Genomic DNA, 19,716 nt, shown 5'->3' on the forward strand with positions numbered 1-19,716 from the left:
CCATCAGTTCTCCATCTTAGTTGCTCCTTAATAATTTGAAAGATTATCTATGGAATGATAAAAGTTAGAAACCTTGCAAATATTTTGGAAGACAGGATTAGAATGAAAATGATTTGGAAATAAAATGAATGGCTCTTCTGAATTGCAGTGAAGGAATTTGGGATATCTTGCACATGCAAATGAAGATGTTCAGCCACAAAGAACATTCTAGTTTTACTGTTCTCTGAAGATCTGAGGTCTGGCACTCAGTGCCATGGTTTAGTTGAGGTGTCAGGGAACAGGTTGGGCTCAATGATCTTGAAGGTCTCTTCCAAACTTGTGATTCTGTGATCTCTTCAGAGAACCTCCAGCTGGACATGTCTATTGATTTGAAGTCATGAAAGAACAGATGTAGTGCAAGAGGTTTTGTGATAACACCATTGTTGAAGGGGTAAAGGTCCAGTGAACACTCAACCTGTTGGTCTGAGTCCAGAGGAGGCCACCAAGATGAGCAGAATGACAGAGCAGCTCTCATATGGAGCCAGGCCAAGGCAAGTGGGATTGTCCAGCCTGTAGCTCCAGGGACACCTTAGAGATCTTGCCAGTGCCTAAAAGGGCTCCAAGATACCTGGAAAGGGACTTGGGACAAGGGATGGAGGGACGAGACACATGGGAACGGCTTCAAGCTTAGAGAGGGTTGATTTAGGATAGGTATTAGGAAGGAATTGTCCCATATAAGGGTGGGAGCACAGGGTGCCCAGAGCTGCTGTGCCTATCCCTGGATCCCTGAAAGTCTCCAAGGCCAGGCATGATGTGACTTTGATCAACCTTCCATACCAGAAGATGTTCCTGCCCATGGCAGTGGGTGGAACAAAAGGATATTCTGGATCCTTTCCAACAAAAGCCATTCTGCGATTCTGTATTAACATAAGGCAGTTGTAAATCAGCATATGATTTCTCAGACTCTTCATATATTAATATTGGATAAGAGGAAAATATAGGGACATATGTCCAAAAAAAGTGGGATAAGAGAAATCCCTAAAGTGTCACTTAGTTAAAACAGAAAAAATGCAGTAGAACAGTATGAAGAAGAAAAAAAAAAAAAAAACACATAGGAATTTGTTTGAATACAACCTCCATAGATGCTGCTCTGGGAACATCCACTGTTGTGTCAACCAGTGTGTTCACCACCACAGGTCCAGAGGGCACCACCTCGACTGTGCAGACCACATCTCAGCCTGGGGCTACTTCTTCAGCCTCATCATCTTGGCCAGAGACGTCTCCACATGTGACAACCTCCACAATCCTGTCGACCACAGCCGAAAGCTCCAGCCTAAAGACTTCAGCCACCTCTCCAATCCAATCTGAGCTGCCTGAGACACCCACTCGTGAAAAGGCCACCAGAGAAGGGACAGCAACAACGGTGATCCCTGAGGTGCGTGCAGAAGCATCATCCAGTGCTCCTGGGACAAGCCCAACTTCTGCCACCAATTTTACTCTTCCTCGGAGCTCTACTGGTGAGAGCACTCCTCCATCTCTCACCACAACTGCAGCCACCACCAGCAGCCTATTAGAGACAGCCTCCTCAGCTGCTGCTCTGGGAACATCCACTGTTGCTTCCACCACTGTGTCCACACCCACAAGTCCAGAGGGCACCACCTCGACTGTGCAGACCACATCTCAGCCTGAGTCCAGAACTTCAGCTTCTTCATCTTGGCCAGAGACGTCTCCAAGTGTGACAACCTCGACAATCCTGTCGACCACAGCCGAAAGCTCCAGCCTAAAGACTTCAGCCACCACTCCAATCCAATCTGAGCTGCCTGAGACACCCACTCGTGACAAGGCCACCAGAGAAGGGACAGCAACAACGGTGACCCCTGAGGTGCGTGCAGAAGCATCATCCAGTGCTCCTGGGACAAGCCCAACTTCTCCAACCCCTTTTACTCTTCCTCGGAACTCTACTGGTGAGAGCACTCCTCCATCACTTACAGCTGCAGCCACCACCAGCAACCTATTAGAGACAGCCTCCTCAGCTGCTGCTCTGGGAACATCCACTGTTGCTTCCACCACTGTGTCCACACCCACAAGTCCAGAGGGCACCACCTCGACCGTGCAGACCACATCTCAGCCTGAGTCCACTTCTTCAGCCTCTTCATCTTGGCCAGAGACGTCTCCACGTGTGACAACCTCCACAATCCTGTCGACCACAGCCGAAAGCTCCAGCCTAAAGACTTCAGCCACCTCTCCAATCCAATCCAGCACTATGGTGATATCCACTCTTGACAAGGCCACCAGAGAAGGGACAGCAACAACGGTGATCCCTGAGGTGCGTGCAGAAGCATCATCCAGTGCTCCTGGGACAAGCCCAACTTCTGCCACCACTTTTACTCTTCCTAGGAGCTCTACTGGTGAGAGCACTCCTCCATCACTCACCACAACTGTAGCCACCACCACCAACCTATTAGAGACAGCCTCCTCAGCTGCTGCTCTGGGAACATCCACTGTTGCTTCCACCACTGTGTCCACACCCACAAGTCCAGAGGGCACCACCTCGACTGTGCAGACCACATCTCAGCCGGAGTCCAGAACTTCAGCCTCTTCATCTTGGCCAGAGACGTCTCCACGTGTGACAACCTCCACAATCCTGTCGACCACAGCCGAAAGCTCCAGCCTAAAGACTTCAGCCACCTCTCCAATCCAATCCAGCACTACGGGGATATCCACTCGTGACAAGGCCACCAGAGAAGGGACAGCAACAACGGTGAAGCCTGAGGTGCGTGCAGAAGCATCATCCAGTGCTCCTGGGACAAGCCCAACTTCTCCAACCCCTTTTACTCTTCCTCGGAGCTCTACTGGTGAGAGCACTCCTCCATCACTCACAACTGCAGCCACCACCAGCAGCCTATTAGAGACAGCCTCCTCAGCTGCTGCTCTGGGAACATCCACTGTTGCTTCCACCACTGTGTCCACACCCACAAGTCCAGAGGGCACCACCTCGACTGTGCAGACCACATCTCAGCCTGAGTCCAGAACTTCAGCCTCTTCATCTTGGCCAGAGACGTCTCCACGTGTGACAACCTCCACAATCCTGTCGACCACAGCCGAAAGCTCCAGCCTAAAGACTTCAGCCACCACTCCAATCCAATCTGAGATGCCTGAGACACCCACTCGTGACAAGGCCACCAGAGAAGGGACAGCAACAACGGTGATCCCTGAGGTGCGTGCAGAAGCATCATCCACTGCTCCTGGGACAAGCCCAACTTCTGCCACCACTTTTACTCTTCCTCGGAGCTCTACTGGTGAGAGCACTCCTCCATCTCTCACCACAACTGCAGCCACCACCAGCAACCTATTAGAGACAGCCTCCTCAGCTCCTGCTCAGGGAACATCCACTGTTGCTTCCACCACTGTGTCCACACCCACAAGTCCAGAGGGCACCACCTCGACTGTGCAGACCACATCTCAGCCTGAGGCTGCTTCTTCAGCCTCTTCATCTTGGCCAGGGACGTCTCCACGTGTGACAACCTCCACAATCCTGTTGACCACAGCCGAAAGCTCCAGCCTAAAGACTTCAGCCACCTCTCCAATGCAATCCAGCACTACGGTGATATCCACTCGTGACAAGGCCACCAGAGAAGGGACAGCAACAACGGTGAAGCCTGAGGTGCGTGCAGAAGCATCATCCACTGCTCCTGGGACAAGCCCAACTTCTCCAACCCCTTTTACTCTTCCTCGGAGCTCTACTGGTGAGAGCACTCCTCCATCTCTCACCACAACTGCAGCCACCACCAGCAGCCTATTAGAGACAGCCTCCTCAGCTGCTGCTCTGGGAACATCCACTGTTGCTTCCACCACTGTGTCCACACCCACAAGTCCAGAGGGCACCACCTCGACTGTGCAGACCACATCTCAGCCTGAGTCCAGAACTTCAGCCTCTTCATCTTGGCCAGAGACGTCTCCACGTGTGACAACCTCCACAATCCTGTCGACCACAGCCGAAAGCTCCAGCCTAAAGACTTCAGCCACCACTCCAATCCAATCTGAGCTGCCTGAGACACCCACTCGTGACAAGGCCACCAGAGAAGGGACAGCAACAACGGTGACCCCTGAGGTGCGTGCAGAAGCATCATCCAGTGCTCCTGGGACAAGCCCAACTTCTGCCACCACTTTTACTCTTCCTCGGAGCTCTACTGGTGAGAGCACTCCTCCATCTCTCACCACAACTGCAGCCACCACCAGCAGCCTATTAGAGACAGCCTCCTCAGCTGCTGCTCTGGGAACATCCACTGTTGCTTCCACCACTGTGTCCACACCCACAAGTCCAGAGGGCACCACCTCGACTGTGCAGACCACATCTCAGCCTGAGTCCAGAACTTCAGCCTCTTCATCTTGGCCAGAGACGTCTCCACGTGTGACAACCTCCACAATCCTGTCGACCACAGCCGAAAGCTCCAGCCTAAAGACTTCAGCCACCTCTCCAATGCAATCCAGCACTACGGTGATATCCACTCGTGACAAGGCCACCAGAGAAGGGACAGCAACAACGGTGAAGCCTGAGGTGCGTGCAGAAGCATCATCCAGTGCTCCTGGGACAAGCCCAACTTCTCCAACCCCTTTTACTCTTCCTCGGAGCTCTACTGGTGAGAGCACTCCTCCATCACTCACAACTGGAGCCACCACCAGCAGCCTATTAGAGACAGCCTCCTCAGCTGCTGCTCTGGGAACATCCACTGTTGCTTCCACCACTGTGTCCACACCCACAAGTCCAGAGGGCACCACCTCGACTGTGCAGACCACATCTCAGCCTGAGTCCAGAACTTCAGCCTCTTCATCTTGGCCAGAGACGTCTCCACGTGTGACAACCTCCACAATCCTGTCGACCACAGCCGAAAGCTCCAGCCTAAAGACTTCAGCCACCTCTCCAATCCAATCCAGCACTACGGTGATATCCCCTCGTGACAAGGCCACCAGAGAAGGGACAGCAACAACGGTGAAGCCTGAGGTGCGTGCAGAAGCATCATCCAGTGCTCCTGGGACAAGCCCAACTTCTCCAACCCCTTTTACTCTTCCTCGGAGCTCTACTGGTGAGAGCACTCCTCCATCTCTCACCACAACTGCAGCCACCACCAGCAGCCTATTAGAGACAGCCTCCTCAGCTGCTGCTCTGGGAACATCCACTGTTGCTTCCACCACTGTGTCCACACCCACAAGTCCAGAGGGCACCACCTCGACTGTGCAGACCACATCTCAGCCTGAGTCCAGAACTTCAGCCTCTTCATCTTGGCCAGAGACGTCTCCACGTGTGACAACCTCCACAATCCTGTCGACCACAGCCGAAAGCTCCAGCCTAAAGACTTCAGCCACCTCTCCAATCCAATCTGAGCTGCCTGAGACACCCACTCGTGACAAGGCCACCAGAGAAGGGACAGCAACAACGGTGACCCCTGAGGTGCGTGCAGAAGCATCATCCAGTGCTCCTGGGACAAGCCCAACTTCTGCCACCACTTTTACTCTTCCTCGGAGCTCTACTGGTGAGAGCACTCCTCCATCTCTCACCACAACTGCAGCCACCACCAGCAGCCTATTAGAGACAGCCTCCTCAGCTGCTGCTCTGGGAACATCCACTGTTGCTTCCACCACTGTGTCCACACCCACAAGTCCAGAGGGCACCACCTCGACTGTGCAGACCACATCTCAGCCTGAGTCCAGAACTTCAGCCTCTTCATCTTGGCCAGAGACATCTCCACGTGTGACAACCTCCACAATCCTGTCGACCACAGCCGAAAGCTCCAGCCTAAAGTCTTCAGCCACCTCTCCAATCCAATCCAGCACTACGGTGATATCCACTCGTGACAAGGCCACCAGAGAAGGGACAGCAACAACGGTGATCCCTGAGGTGCGTGCAGAAGCATCATCCAGTGCTCCTGGGACAAGCCCAACTTCTCCAACCCCTTTTACTCTTCCTCGGAACTCTACTGGTGAGAGCACTCCTCCATCTCTCATCACAGCTGCAGCCACCACCAGCAGCCTATTAGAGACAGCCTCCTCAGCTGCTGCTCTGGGAACATCCACTGTTGCTTCCACCACTGTGTCCACACCCACAAGTCCAGAGGGCACCACCTCGACTGTGCAGACCACATCTCAGCCTGAGTCCAGAACTTCAGCCTCTTCATCTTGGCCAGAGACGTCTCCACGTGTGACAACCTCCACAATCCTGTCGACCACAGCCGAAAGCTCCAGCCTAAAGACTTCAGCCACCACTCCAATCCAATCCAGCACTACGGTGATATCCACTCGTGACAAGGCCACCACAGAAAGGACAGCAACAACGGTGATCCCTGAGGTGCGTGCAGAAGCATCATCCAGTGCTCCTGGGACAAGCCCAACTTCTGCCACCACTTTTACTCTTCCTCGGAGCTCTACTGGTGAGAGCACTCCTCCATCTCTCACCACAACTGCAGCCACCACCAGCAGCCTATTAGAGACAGCCTCCTCAGCTGCTGCTCTGGGAACATCCACTGTTGCTTCCACCACTGTGTCCACACCCACAAGTCCAGAGGGCACCACCTCGACTGTGCAGACCACATCTCAGCCTGAGTCCAGAACTTCAGCCTCTTCATCTTGGCCAGAGACGTCTCCACGTGTGACAACCTCCACAATCCTGTCGACCACAGCCGAAAGCTCCAGCCTAAAGACTTCAGCCACCTCTCCAATCCAATCCAGCACTACGGTGATATCCACTCGTGACAAGGCCACCAGAGAAGGGACAGCAACAACGGTGATCCCTGAGGTGCGTGCAGAAGCATCATCCACTGCTCCTGGGACAAGCCCAACTTCTGCCACCACTTTTACTCTTCCTCGGAGCTCTACTGGTGAGAGCACTCCTCCATCTCTCACCACAACTGCAGCCACCACCAGCAGCCTATTAGAGACAGCCTCCTCAGCTGCTGCTCTGGGAACATCCACTGTTGCTTCCACCACTGTGTCCACACCCACAAGTCCAGAGGGCACCACCTCGACTGTGCAGACCACATCTCAGCCTGAGTCCAGAACTTCAGCCTCTTCATCTTGGCCAGAGACGTCTCCACGTGTGACAACCTCCACAATCCTGTCGACCACAGCCGAAAGCTCCAGCCTAAAGACTTCAGCCACCTCTCCAATCCAATCCAGCACTACGGTGATATCCCCTCGTGACAAGGCCACCAGAGAAGGGACAGCAACAACGGTGAAGCCTGAGGTGCGTGCAGAAGCATCATCCAGTGCTCCTGGGACAAGCCCAACTTCTCCAACCCCTTTTACTCTTCCTCGGAGCTCTACTGGTGAGAGCACTCCTCCATCTCTCACCACAACTGCAGCCACCACCAGCAGCCTATTAGAGACAGCCTCCTCAGCTGCTGCTCTGGGAACATCCACTGTTGCTTCCACCACTGTGTCCACACCCACAAGTCCAGAGGGCACCACCTCGACTGTGCAGACCACATCTCAGCCTGAGTCCAGAACTTCAGCCTCTTCATCTTGGCCAGAGACGTCTCCACGTGTGACAACCTCCACAATCCTGTCGACCACAGCCGAAAGCTCCAGCCTAAAGACTTCAGCCACCACTCCAATCCAATCTGAGCTGCCTGAGACACCCACTCGTGACAAGGCCACCAGAGAAGGGACAGCAACAACGGTGATCCCTGAGGTGCGTGCAGAAGCATCATCCAGTGCTCCTGGGACAAGCCCAACTTCTGCCACCACTTTTACTCTTCCTAGGAGCTCTACTGGTGAGAGCACTCCTCCATCTCTCACCACAACTGCAGCCACCACCAGCAGCCTATTAGAGACAGCCTCCTCAGCTGCTGCTCTGGGAACATCCACTGTTGCTTCCACCACTGTGTCCACACCCACAAGTCCAGAGGGCACCACCTCGACTGTGCAGACCACATCTCAGCCTGAGGCTACTTCTTCAGCCTCTTCATCTTGGCCAGAGACGTCTCCACGTGTGACAACCTCCACAATCCTGTCGACCACAGCCGAAAGCTCCAGCCTAAAGTCTTCAGCCACCTCTCCAATCCAATCCAGCACTACGGTGATATCCACTCGTGACAAGGCCACCAGAGAAGGGACAGCAACAACGGTGAAGCCTGAGGTGCGTGCAGAAGCATCATCCAGTGCTCCTGGGACAAGCCCAACTTCTGCCACCACTTTTACTCTTCCTCGGAGCTCTACTGGTGAGAGCACTCCTCCATCTCTCACCACAACTGCAGCCACCACCAGCAGCCTATTAGAGACAGCCTCCTCAGCTGCTGCTCTGGGAACATCCACTGTTGCTTCCACCACTGTGTCCACACCCACAAGTCCAGAGGGCACCACCTCGACTGTGCAGACCACATCTCAGCCTGAGTCCACTTCTTCAGCCTCTTCATCTTGGCCAGAGACGTCTCCACGTGTGACAACCTCCACAATCCTGTCGACCACAGCCGAAAGCTCCAGCCTAAAGACTTCAGCCACCACTCCAATCCAATCTGAGCTGCCTGAGACACCCACTCGTGACAAGGCCACCAGAGAAGGGACAGCAACAACGGTGAAGCCTGAGGTGCGTGCAGAAGCATCATCCAGTGCTCCTGGGACAAGCCCAACTTCTGCCACCACTTTTACTCTTCCTCGGAGCACTACTGGTGAGAGCACTCCTCCATCTCTCACCACAACTGCAGCCACCACCAGCAGCCTATTAGAGACAGCCTCCTCAGCTGCTGCTCTGGGAACATCCACTGTTGCTTCCACCACTGTGTCCACACCCACAAGTCCAGAGGGCACCACCTCGACTGTGCAGACCACATCTCAGCCTGAGTCCAGAACTTCAGCCTCTTCATCTTGGCCAGAGACGTCTCCACGTGTGACAACCTCCACAATCCTGTCGACCACAGCCGAAAGCTCCAGCCTAAAGACTTCAGCCACCTCTCCAATCCAATCCAGCACTACGGTGATATCCACTCGTGACAAGGCCACCAGAGAAGGGACAGCAACAACGGTGATCCCTGAGGTGCGTGCAGAAGCATCATCCAGTGCTCCTGGGACAAGCCCAACTTCTGCCACCACTTTTACTCTTCCTCGGAGCTCTACTGGTGAGAGCACTCCTCCATCTCTCACCACAACTGCAGCCACCACCAGCAGCCTATTAGAGACAGCCTCCTCAGCTGCTGCTCTGGGAACATCCACTGTTGCTTCCACCACTGTGTCCACACCCACAAGTCCAGAGGGCACCACCTCGACTGTGCAGACCACATCTCAGCCTGAGTCCAGAACTTCAGCCTCTTCATCTTGGCCAGAGACGTCTCCACGTGTGACAACCTCCACAATCCTGTCGACCACAGCCGAAAGCTCCAGCCTAAAGACTTCAGCCACCTCTCCAATCCAATCCAGCACTACGGTGATATCCACTCGTGACAAGGCCACCAGAGAAGGGACAGCAACAACGGTGATCCCTGAGGTGCGTGCAGAAGCATCATCCAGTGCTCCTGGGACAAGCCCAACTTCTGCCACCACTTTTACTCTTCCTCGGAGCTCTACTGGTGAGAGCACTCCTCCATCTCTCACCACAACTGCAGCCACCACCAGCAGCCTATTAGAGACAGCCTCCTCAGCTGCTGCTCTGGGAACATCCACTGTTGCTTCCACCACTGTGTCCACACCCACAAGTCCAGAGGGCACCACCTCGACTGTGCAGACCACATCTCAGCCTGAGTCCAGAACTTCAGCCTCTTCATCTTGGCCAGAGACGTCTCCACGTGTGACAACCTCCACAATCCTGTCGACCACAGCCGAAAGCTCCAGCCTAAAGACTTCAGCCACCACTCCAATCCAATCTGAGCTGCCTGAGACACCCACTCGTGACAAGGCCACCAGAGAAGGGACAGCAACAACGGTGATCCCTGAGGTGCGTGCAGAAGCATCATCCAGTGCTCCTGGGACAAGCCCAACTTCTGCCACCACTTTTACTCTTCCTCGGAGCTCTACTGGTGAGAGCACTCCTCCATCTCTCACCACAACTGCAGCCACCACCAGCAGCCTATTAGAGACAGCCTCCTCAGCTGCTGCTCTGGGAACATCCACTGTTGCTTCCACCACTGTGTCCACACCCACAAGTCCAGAGGGCACCACCTCGACTGTGCAGACCACATCTCAGCCTGAGTCCACTTCTTCAGCCTCTTCATCTTGGCCAGAGACGTCTCCACGTGTGACAACCTCCACAATCCTGTCGACCACAGCCGAAAGCTCCAGCCTAAAGACTTCAGCCACCTCTCCAATCCAATCCAGCACTACGGTGATATCCACTCGTGACAAGGCCACCAGAGAAGGGACAGCAACAACGGTGAAGCCTGAGGTGCGTGCAGAAGCATCATCCAGTGCTCCTGGGACAAGCCCAACTTCTGCCACCACTTTTACTCTTCCTCGGAGCTCTACTGGTGAGAGCACTCCTCCATCTCTCACCACAACTGCAGCCACCACCAGCAGCCTATTAGAGACAGCCTCCTCAGCTGCTGCTCTGGGAACATCCACTGTTGCTTCCACCACTGTGTCCACACCCACAAGTCCAGAGGGCACCACCTCGACTGTGCAGACCACATCTCAGCCTGAGTCCAGAACTTCAGCCTCTTCATCTTGGCCAGAGACGTCTCCACGTGTGACAACCTCCACAATCCTGTCGACCACAGCCGAAAGCTCCAGCCTAAAGACTTCAGCCACCACTCCAATCCAATCTGAGCTGCCTGAGACACCCACTCGTGACAAGGCCACCAGAGAAGGGACAGCAACAACGGTGATCCCTGAGGTGCGTGCAGAAGCATCATCCACTGCTCCTGGGACAAGCCCAACTTCTGCCACCACTTTTACTCTTCCTCGGAGCTCTACTGGTGAGAGCACTCCTCCATCTCTCACCACAACTGCAGCCACCACCAGCAGCCTATTAGAGACAGCCTCCTCAGCTGCTGCTCTGGGAACATCCACTGTTGCTTCCACCACTGTGTCCACACCCACAAGTCCAGAGGGCACCACCTCGACTGTGCAGACCACATCTCAGCCTGAGTCCAGAACTTCAGCCTCTTCATCTTGGCCAGAGACGTCTCCACGTGTGACAACCTCCACAATCCTGTCGACCACAGCCGAAAGCTCCAGCCTAAAGACTTCAGCCACCTCTCCAATCCAATCCAGCACTACGGTGATATCCACTCGTGACAAGGCCACCAGAGAAGGGACAGCAACAACGGTGATCCCTGAGGTGCGTGCAGAAGCATCATCCAGTGCTCCTGGGACAAGCCCAACTTCTGCCACCACTTTTACTCTTCCTCGGAGCTCTACTGGTGAGAGCACTCCTCCATCTCTCACCACAACTGCAGCCACCACCAGCAGCCTATTAGAGACAGCCTCCTCAGCTGCTGCTCTGGGAACATCCACTGTTGCTTCCACCACTGTGTCCACACCCACAAGTCCAGAGGGCACCACCTCGACTGTGCAGACCACATCTCAGCCTGAGTCCAGAACTTCAGCCTCTTCATCTTGGCCAGAGACGTCTCCACGTGTGACAACCTCCACAATCCTGTCGACCACAGCCGAAAGCTCCAGCCTAAAGACTTCAGCCACCTCTCCAATCCAATCTGAGCTGCCTGAGACACCCACTCGTGACAAGGCCACCAGAGAAGGGACAGCAACAACGGTGATCCCTGAGGTGCGTGCAGAAGCATCATCCACTGCTCCTGGGACAAGCCCAACTTCTGCCACCACTTTTACTCTTCCTCGGAGCTCTACTGGTGAGAGCACTCCTCCATCTCTCACCACAACTGCAGCCACCACCAGCAGCCTATTAGAGACAGCCTCCTCAGCTGCTGCTCTGGGAACATCCACTGTTGCTTCCACCACTGTGTCCACACCCACAAGTCCAGAGGGCACCACCTCGACTGTGCAGACCACATCTCAGCCTGAGTCCAGAACTTCAGCCTCTTCATCTTGGCCAGAGACGTCTCCACGTGTGACAACCTCCACAATCCTGTCGACCACAGCCGAAAGCTCCAGCCTAAAGACTTCAGCCACCTCTCCAATCCAATCCAGCACTACGGTGATATCCACTCGTGACAAGGCCACCAGAGAAGGGACAGCAACAACGGTGATCCCTGAGGTGCGTGCAGAAGCATCATCCAGTGCTCCTGGGACAAGCCCAACTTCTGCCACCACTTTTACTCTTCCTCGGAGCTCTACTGGTGAGAGCACTCCTCCATCTCTCACCACAACTGCAGCCACCACCAGCAGCCTATTAGAGACAGCCTCCTCAGCTGCTGCTCTGGGAACATCCACTGTTGCTTCCACCACTGTGTCCACACCCACAAGTCCAGAGGGCACCACCTCGACTGTGCAGACCACATCTCAGCCTGAGTCCAGAACTTCAGCCTCTTCATCTTGGCCAGAGACGTCTCCACGTGTGACAACCTCCACAATCCTGTCGACCACAGCCGAAAGCTCCAGCCTAAAGACTTCAGCCACCACTCCAATCCAATCTGAGCTGCCTGAGACACCCACTCGTGACAAGGCCACCAGAGAAGGGACAGCAACAACGGTGATCCCTGAGGTGCGTGCAGAAGCATCATCCAGTGCTCCTGGGACAAGCCCAACTTCTGCCACCACTTTTACTCTTCCTCGGAGCTCTACTGGTGAGAGCACTCCTCCATCTCTCACCACAACTGCAGCCACCACCAGCAGCCTATTAGAGACAGCCTCCTCAGCTGCTGCTCTGGGAACATCCACTGTTGCTTCCACCACTGTGTCCACACCCACAAGTCCAGAGGGCACCACCTCGACTGTGCAGACCACATCTCAGCCTGAGTCCACTTCTTCAGCCTCTTCATCTTGGCCAGAGACGTCTCCACGTGTGACAACCTCCACAATCCTGTCGACCACAGCCGAAAGCTCCAGCCTAAAGACTTCAGCCACCTCTCCAATCCAATCCAGCACTACGGTGATATCCACTCGTGACAAGGCCACCAGAGAAGGGACAGCAACAACGGTGATCCCTGAGGTGCGTGCAGAAGCATCATCCAGTGCTCCTGGGACAAGCCCAACTTCTGCCACCACTTTTACTCTTCCTCGGAGCTCTACTGGTGAGAGCACTCCTCCATCTCTCACCACAACTGCAGCCACCACCAGCAGCCTATTAGAGACAGCCTCCTCAGCTGCTGCTCTGGGAACATCCACTGTTGCTTCCACCACTGTGTCCACACCCACAAGTCCAGAGGGCACCACCTCGACTGTGCAGACCACATCTCAGCCTGAGTCCAGAACTTCAGCCTCTTCATCTTGGCCAGAGACGTCTCCACGTGTGACAACCTCCACAATCCTGTCGACCACAGCCGAAAGCTCCAGCCTAAAGACTTCAGCCACCTCTCCAATCCAATCTGAGCTGCCTGAGACACCCACTCGTGACAAGGCCACCAGAGAAGGGACAGCAACAACGGTGATCCCTGAGGTGCGTGCAGAAGCATCATCCACTGCTCCTGGGACAAGCCCAACTTCTGCCACCACTTTTACTCTTCCTCGGAGCTCTACTGGTGAGAGCACTCCTCCATCTCTCACCACAACTGCAGCCACCACCAGCAGCCTATTAGAGACAGCCTCCTCAGCTGCTGCTCTGGGAACATCCACTGTTGCTTCCACCACTGTGTCCACACCCACAAGTCCAGAGGGCACCACCTCGACTGTGCAGACCACATCTCAGCCTGAGTCCAGAACTTCAGCCTCTTCATCTTGGCCAGAGACGTCTCCACGTGTGACAACCTCCACAATCCTGTCGACCACAGCCGAAAGCTCCAGCCTAAAGACTTCAGCCACCTCTCCAATCCAATCCAGCACTACGGTGATATCCACTCGTGACAAGGCCACCAGAGAAGGGACAGCAACAACGGTGATCCCTGAGGTGCGTGCAGAAGCATCATCCAGTGCTCCTGGGACAAGCCCAACTTCTGCCACCACTTTTACTCTTCCTCGGAGCTCTACTGGTGAGAGCACTCCTCCATCTCTCACCACAACTGCAGCCACCACCAGCAGCCTATTAGAGACAGCCTCCTCAGCTGCTGCTCTGGGAACATCCACTGTTGCTTCCACCACTGTGTCCACACCCACAAGTCCAGAGGGCACCACCTCGACTGTGCAGACCACATCTCAGCCTGAGTCCAGAACTTCAGCCTCTTCATCTTGGCCAGAGACGTCTCCACGTGTGACAACCTCCACAATCCTGTCGACCACAGCCGAAAGCTCCAGCCTAAAGACTTCAGCCACCACTCCAATCCAATCTGAGCTGCCTGAGACACCCACTCGTGACAAGGCCACCAGAGAAGGGACAGCAACAACGGTGATCCCTGAGGTGCGTGCAGAAGCATCATCCACTGCTCCTGGGACAAGCCCAACTTCTGCCACCACTTTTACTCTTCCTCGGAGCTCTACTGGTGAGAGCACTCCTCCATCTCTCACCACAACTGCAGCCACCACCAGCAGCCTATTAGAGACAGCCTCCTCAGCTGCTGCTCTGGGAACATCCACTGTTGCTTCCACCACTGTGTCCACACCCACAAGTCCAGAGGGCACCACCTCGACTGTGCAGACCACATCTCAGCCTGAGTCCAGAACTTCAGCCTCTTCATCTTGGCCAGAGACGTCTCCACGTGTGACAACCTCCACAATCCTGTCGACCACAGCCGAAAGCTCCAGCCTAAAGACTTCAGCCACCTCTCCAATCCAATCCAGCACTACGGTGATATCCACTCGTGACAAGGCCACCAGAGAAGGGACAGCAACAACGGTGATCCCTGAGGTGCGTGCAGAAGCATCATCCACTGCTCCTGGGACAAGCCCAACTTCTGCCACCACTTTTACTCTTCCTCGGAGCTCTACTGGTGAGAGCACTCCTCCATCTCTCACCACAACTGCAGCCACCACCAGCAGCCTATTAGAGACAGCCTCCTCAGCTGCTGCTCTGGGAACATCCACTGTTGCTTCCACCACTGTGTCCACACCCACAAGTCCAGAGGGCACCACCTCGACTGTGCAGACCACATCTCAGCCTGAGTCCAGAACTTCAGCCTCTTCATCTTGGCCAGAGACGTCTCCACGTGTGACAACCTCCACAATCCTGTCGACCACAGCCGAAAGCTCCAGCCTAAAGACTTCAGCCACCTCTCCAATCCAATCTGAGCTGCCTGAGACACCCACTCGTGACAAGGCCACCAGAGAAGGGACAGCAACAACGGTGATCCCTGAGGTGCGTGCAGAAGCATCATCCAGTGCTCCTGGGACAAGCCCAACTTCTGCCACCACTTTTACTCTTCCTCGGAGCTCTACTGGTGAGAGCACTCCTCCATCTCTCACCACAACTGCAGCCACCACCAGCAGCCTATTAGAGACAGCCTCCTCAGCTGCTGCTCTGGGAACATCCACTGTTGCTTCCACCACTGTGTCCACACCCACAAGTCCAGAGGGCACCACCTCGACTGTGCAGACCACATCTCAGCCTGAGTCCAGAACTTCAGCCTCTTCATCTTGGCCAGAGACGTCTCCACGTGTGACAACCTCCACAATCCTGTCGACCACAGCCGAAAGCTCCAGCCTAAAGACTTCAGCCACCTCTCCAATCCAATCCAGCACTACGGTGATATCCACTCGTGACAAGGCCACCAGAGAAGGGACAGCAACAACGGTGATCCCTGAGGTGCGTGCAGAAGCATCATCCACTGCTCCTGGGACAAGCCCAACTTCTGCCACCACTTTTACTCTTCCTCGGAGCTCTACTGGTGAGAGCACTCCTCCATCTCTCACCACAACTGCAGCCACCACCAGCAGCCTATTAGAGACAGCCTCCTCAGCTGCTGCTCTGGGAACATCCACTGTTGCTTCCACCACTGTGTCCACACCCACAAGTCCAGAGGGCACCACCTCGACTGTGCAGACCACATCTCAGCCTGAGTCCAGAACTTCAGCCTCTTCATCTTGGCCAGAGACGTCTCCACGTGTGACAACCTCCACAATCCTGTCGACCACAGCCGAAAGCTCCAGCCTAAAGACTTCAGCCACCTCTCCAATCCAATCTGAGCTGCCTGAGACACCCACTCGTGACAAGGCCACCAGAGAAGGGACAGCAACAACGGTGATCCCTGAGGTGCGTGCAGAAGCATCATCCACTGCTCCTGGGACAAGCCCAACTTCTGCCACCACTTTTACTCTTCCTCGGAGCTCTACTGGTGAGAGCACTCCTCCATCTCTCACCACAACTGCAGCCACCACCAGCAGCCTATTAGAGACAGCCTCCTCAGCTGCTGCTCTGGGAACATCCACTGTTGCTTCCACCACTGTGTCCACACCCACAAGTCCAGAGGGCACCACCTCGACTGTGCAGACCACATCTCAGCCTGAGTCCAGAACTTCAGCCTCTTCATCTTGGCCAGAGACGTCTCCACGTGTGACAACCTCCACAATCCTGTCGACCACAGCCGAAAGCTCCAGCCTAAAGACTTCAGCCACCTCTCCAATCCAATCCAGCACTACGGTGATATCCACTCGTGACAAGGCCACCAGAGAAGGGACAGCAACAACGGTGATCCCTGAGGTGCGTGCAGAAGCATCATCCAGTGCTCCTGGGACAAGCCCAACTTCTGCCACCACTTTTACTCTTCCTCGGAGCTCTACTGGTGAGAGCACTCCTCCATCTCTCACCACAACTGCAGCCACCACCAGCAGCCTATTAGAGACAGCCTCCTCAGCTGCTGCTCTGGGAACATCCACTGTTGCTTCCACCACTGTGTCCACACCCACAAGTCCAGAGGGCACCACCTCGACTGTGCAGACCACATCTCAGCCTGAGTCCAGAACTTCAGCCTCTTCATCTTGGCCAGAGACGTCTCCACGTGTGACAACCTCCACAATCCTGTCGACCACAGCCGAAAGCTCCAGCCTAAAGACTTCAGCCACCTCTCCAATCCAATCCAGCACTACGGTGATATCCACTCGTGACAAGGCCACCAGAGAAGGGACAGCAACAACGGTGATCCCTGAGGTGCGTGCAGAAGCATCATCCACTGCTCCTGGGACAAGCCCAACTTCTGCCACCACTTTTACTCTTCCTCGGAGCTCTACTGGTGAGAGCACTCCTCCATCTCTCACCACAACTGCAGCCACCACCAGCAGCCTATTAGAGACAGCCTCCTCAGCTGCTGCTCTGGGAACATCCACTGTTGCTTCCACCACTGTGTCCACACCCACAAGTCCAGAGGGCACCACCTCGACTGTGCAGACCACATCTCAGCCTGAGTCCAGAACTTCAGCCTCTTCATCTTGGCCAGAGACGTCTCCACGTGTGACAACCTCCACAATCCTGTCGACCACAGCCGAAAGCTCCAGCCTAAAGACTTCAGCCACCACTCCAATCCAATCTGAGCTGCCTGAGACACCCACTCGTGACAAGGCCACCAGAGAAGGGACAGCAACAACGGTGATCCCTGAGGTGCGTGCAGAAGCATCATCCAGTGCTCCTGGGACAAGCCCAACTTCTGCCACCACTTTTACTCTTCCTCGGAGCTCTACTGGTGAGAGCACTCCTCCATCTCTCACCACAACTGCAGCCACCACCAGCAGCCTATTAGAGACAGCCTCCTCAGCTGCTGCTCTGGGAACATCCACTGTTGCTTCCACCACTGTGTCCACACCCACAAGTCCAGAGGGCACCACCTCGACTGTGCAGACCACATCTCAGCCTGAGTCCAGAACTTCAGCCTCTTCATCTTGGCCAGAGACGTCTCCACGTGTGACAACCTCCACAATCCTGTCGACCACAGCCGAAAGCTCCAGCCTAAAGACTTCAGCCACCTCTCCAATCCAATCCAGCACTACGGTGATATCCACTCGTGACAAGGCCACCAGAGAAGGGACAGCAACAACGGTGATCCCTGAGGTGCGTGCAGAAGCATCATCCACTGCTCCTGGGACAAGCCCAACTTCTGCCACCACTTTTACTCTTCCTCGGAGCTCTACTGGTGAGAGCACTCCTCCATCTCTCACCACAACTGCAGCCACCACCAGCAGCCTATTAGAGACAGCCTCCTCAGCTGCTGCTCTGGGAACATCCACTGTTGCTTCCACCACTGTGTCCACACCCACAAGTCCAGAGGGCACCACCTCGACTGTGCAGACCACATCTCAGCCTGAGTCCAGAACTTCAGCCTCTTCATCTTGGCCAGAGACGTCTCCACGTGTGACAACCTCCACAATCCTGTCGACCACAGCCGAAAGCTCCAGCCTAAAGACTTCAGCCACCTCTCCAATCCAATCCAGCACTACGGTGATATCCACTCGTGACAAGGCCACCAGAGAAGGGACAGCAACAACGGTGATCCCTGAGGTGCGTGCAGAAGCATCATCCAGTGCTCCTGGGACAAGCCCAACTTCTGCCACCACTTTTACTCTTCCTCGGAGCTCTACTGGTGAGAGCACTCCTCCATCTCTCACCACAACTGCAGCCACCACCAGCAGCCTATTAGAGACAGCCTCCTCAGCTGCTGCTCTGGGAACATCCACTGTTGCTTCCACCACTGTGTCCACACCCACAAGTCCAGAGGGCACCACCTCGACTGTGCAGACCACATCTCAGCCTGAGTCCAGAACTTCAGCCTCTTCATCTTGGCCAGAGACGTCTCCACGTGTGACAACCTCCACAATCCTGTCGACCACAGCCGAAAGCTCCAGCCTAAAGACTTCAGCCACCACTCCAATCCAATCTGAGCTGCCTGAGACACCCACTCGTGACAAGGCCACCAGAGAAGGGACAGCAACAACGGTGATCCCTGAGGTGCGTGCAGAAGCATCATCCACTGCTCCTGGGACAAGCCCAACTTCTGCCACCACTTTTATTCTTCCTCGGAGCACTACTGGTGAGAGCACTCCTCCATCTCTCACCACAACTGCAGCCACCACCAGCAGCCTATTAGAGACAGCCTCCTCAGCTGCTGCTCTGGGAACATCCACTGTTGCTTCCACCACTGTGTCCACACCCACAAGTCCAGAGGGCACCACCTCGACTGTGCAGACCACATCTCAGCCTGAGTCCAGAACTTCAGCCTCTTCATCTTGGCCAGAGACGTCTCCACGTGTGACAACCTCCACAATCCTGTCGACCACAGCCGAAAGCTCCAGCCTAAAGACTTCAGCCACCTCTCCAATCCAATCCAGCACTACGGTGATATCCACTCGTGACAAGGCCACCAGAGAAGGGACAGCAACAACGGTGATCCCTGAGGTGCGTGCAGAAGCATCATCCACTGCTCCTGGGACAAGCCCAACTTCTGCCACCACTTTTACTCTTCCTCGGAGCTCTACTGGTGAGAGCACTCCTCCATCTCTCACCACAACTGCAGCCACCACCAGCAGCCTATTAGAGACAGCCTCCTCAGCTGCTGCTCTGGGAACATCCACTGTTGCTTCCACCACTGTGTCCACACCCACAAGTCCAGAGGGCACCACCTCGACTGTGCAGACCACATCTCAGCCTGAGTCCAGAACTTCAGCCTCTTCATCTTGGCCAGAGACGTCTCCACGTGTGACAACCTCCACAATCCTGTCGACCACAGCCGAAAGCTCCAGCCTAAAGACTTCAGCCACCTCTCCAATCCAATCCAGCACTACGGTGATATCCACTCGTGACAAGGCCACCAGAGAAGGGACAGCAAC

The 19,716-nt window shown here is 55.0% G+C and overlaps 1 protein-coding gene across 1 annotated transcript in view; it reads left to right on the forward strand.

Moving 5' to 3' along the window:
- The first annotated feature begins 2,242 nt into the window (after window positions 1-2,242).
- Window positions 2,243-19,716, forward strand: part of LOC128800796 (mucin-16-like) — a 54,462-nt gene continuing 36,988 nt past the window's right edge. Inside the window, 2 exon segments of the mRNA XM_053966248.1 lie at window positions 2,243-3,725; window positions 17,205-17,579. Coding sequence (XP_053822223.1) covers window positions 2,243-3,725; window positions 17,205-17,579 — 1,858 coding nt within the window.

This window comes from Vidua chalybeata, chromosome 27 (assembly GCF_026979565.1).
Source record: "Vidua chalybeata isolate OUT-0048 chromosome 27, bVidCha1 merged haplotype, whole genome shotgun sequence".
Taxonomy (NCBI): Eukaryota; Metazoa; Chordata; class Aves; order Passeriformes; family Viduidae; genus Vidua; species Vidua chalybeata.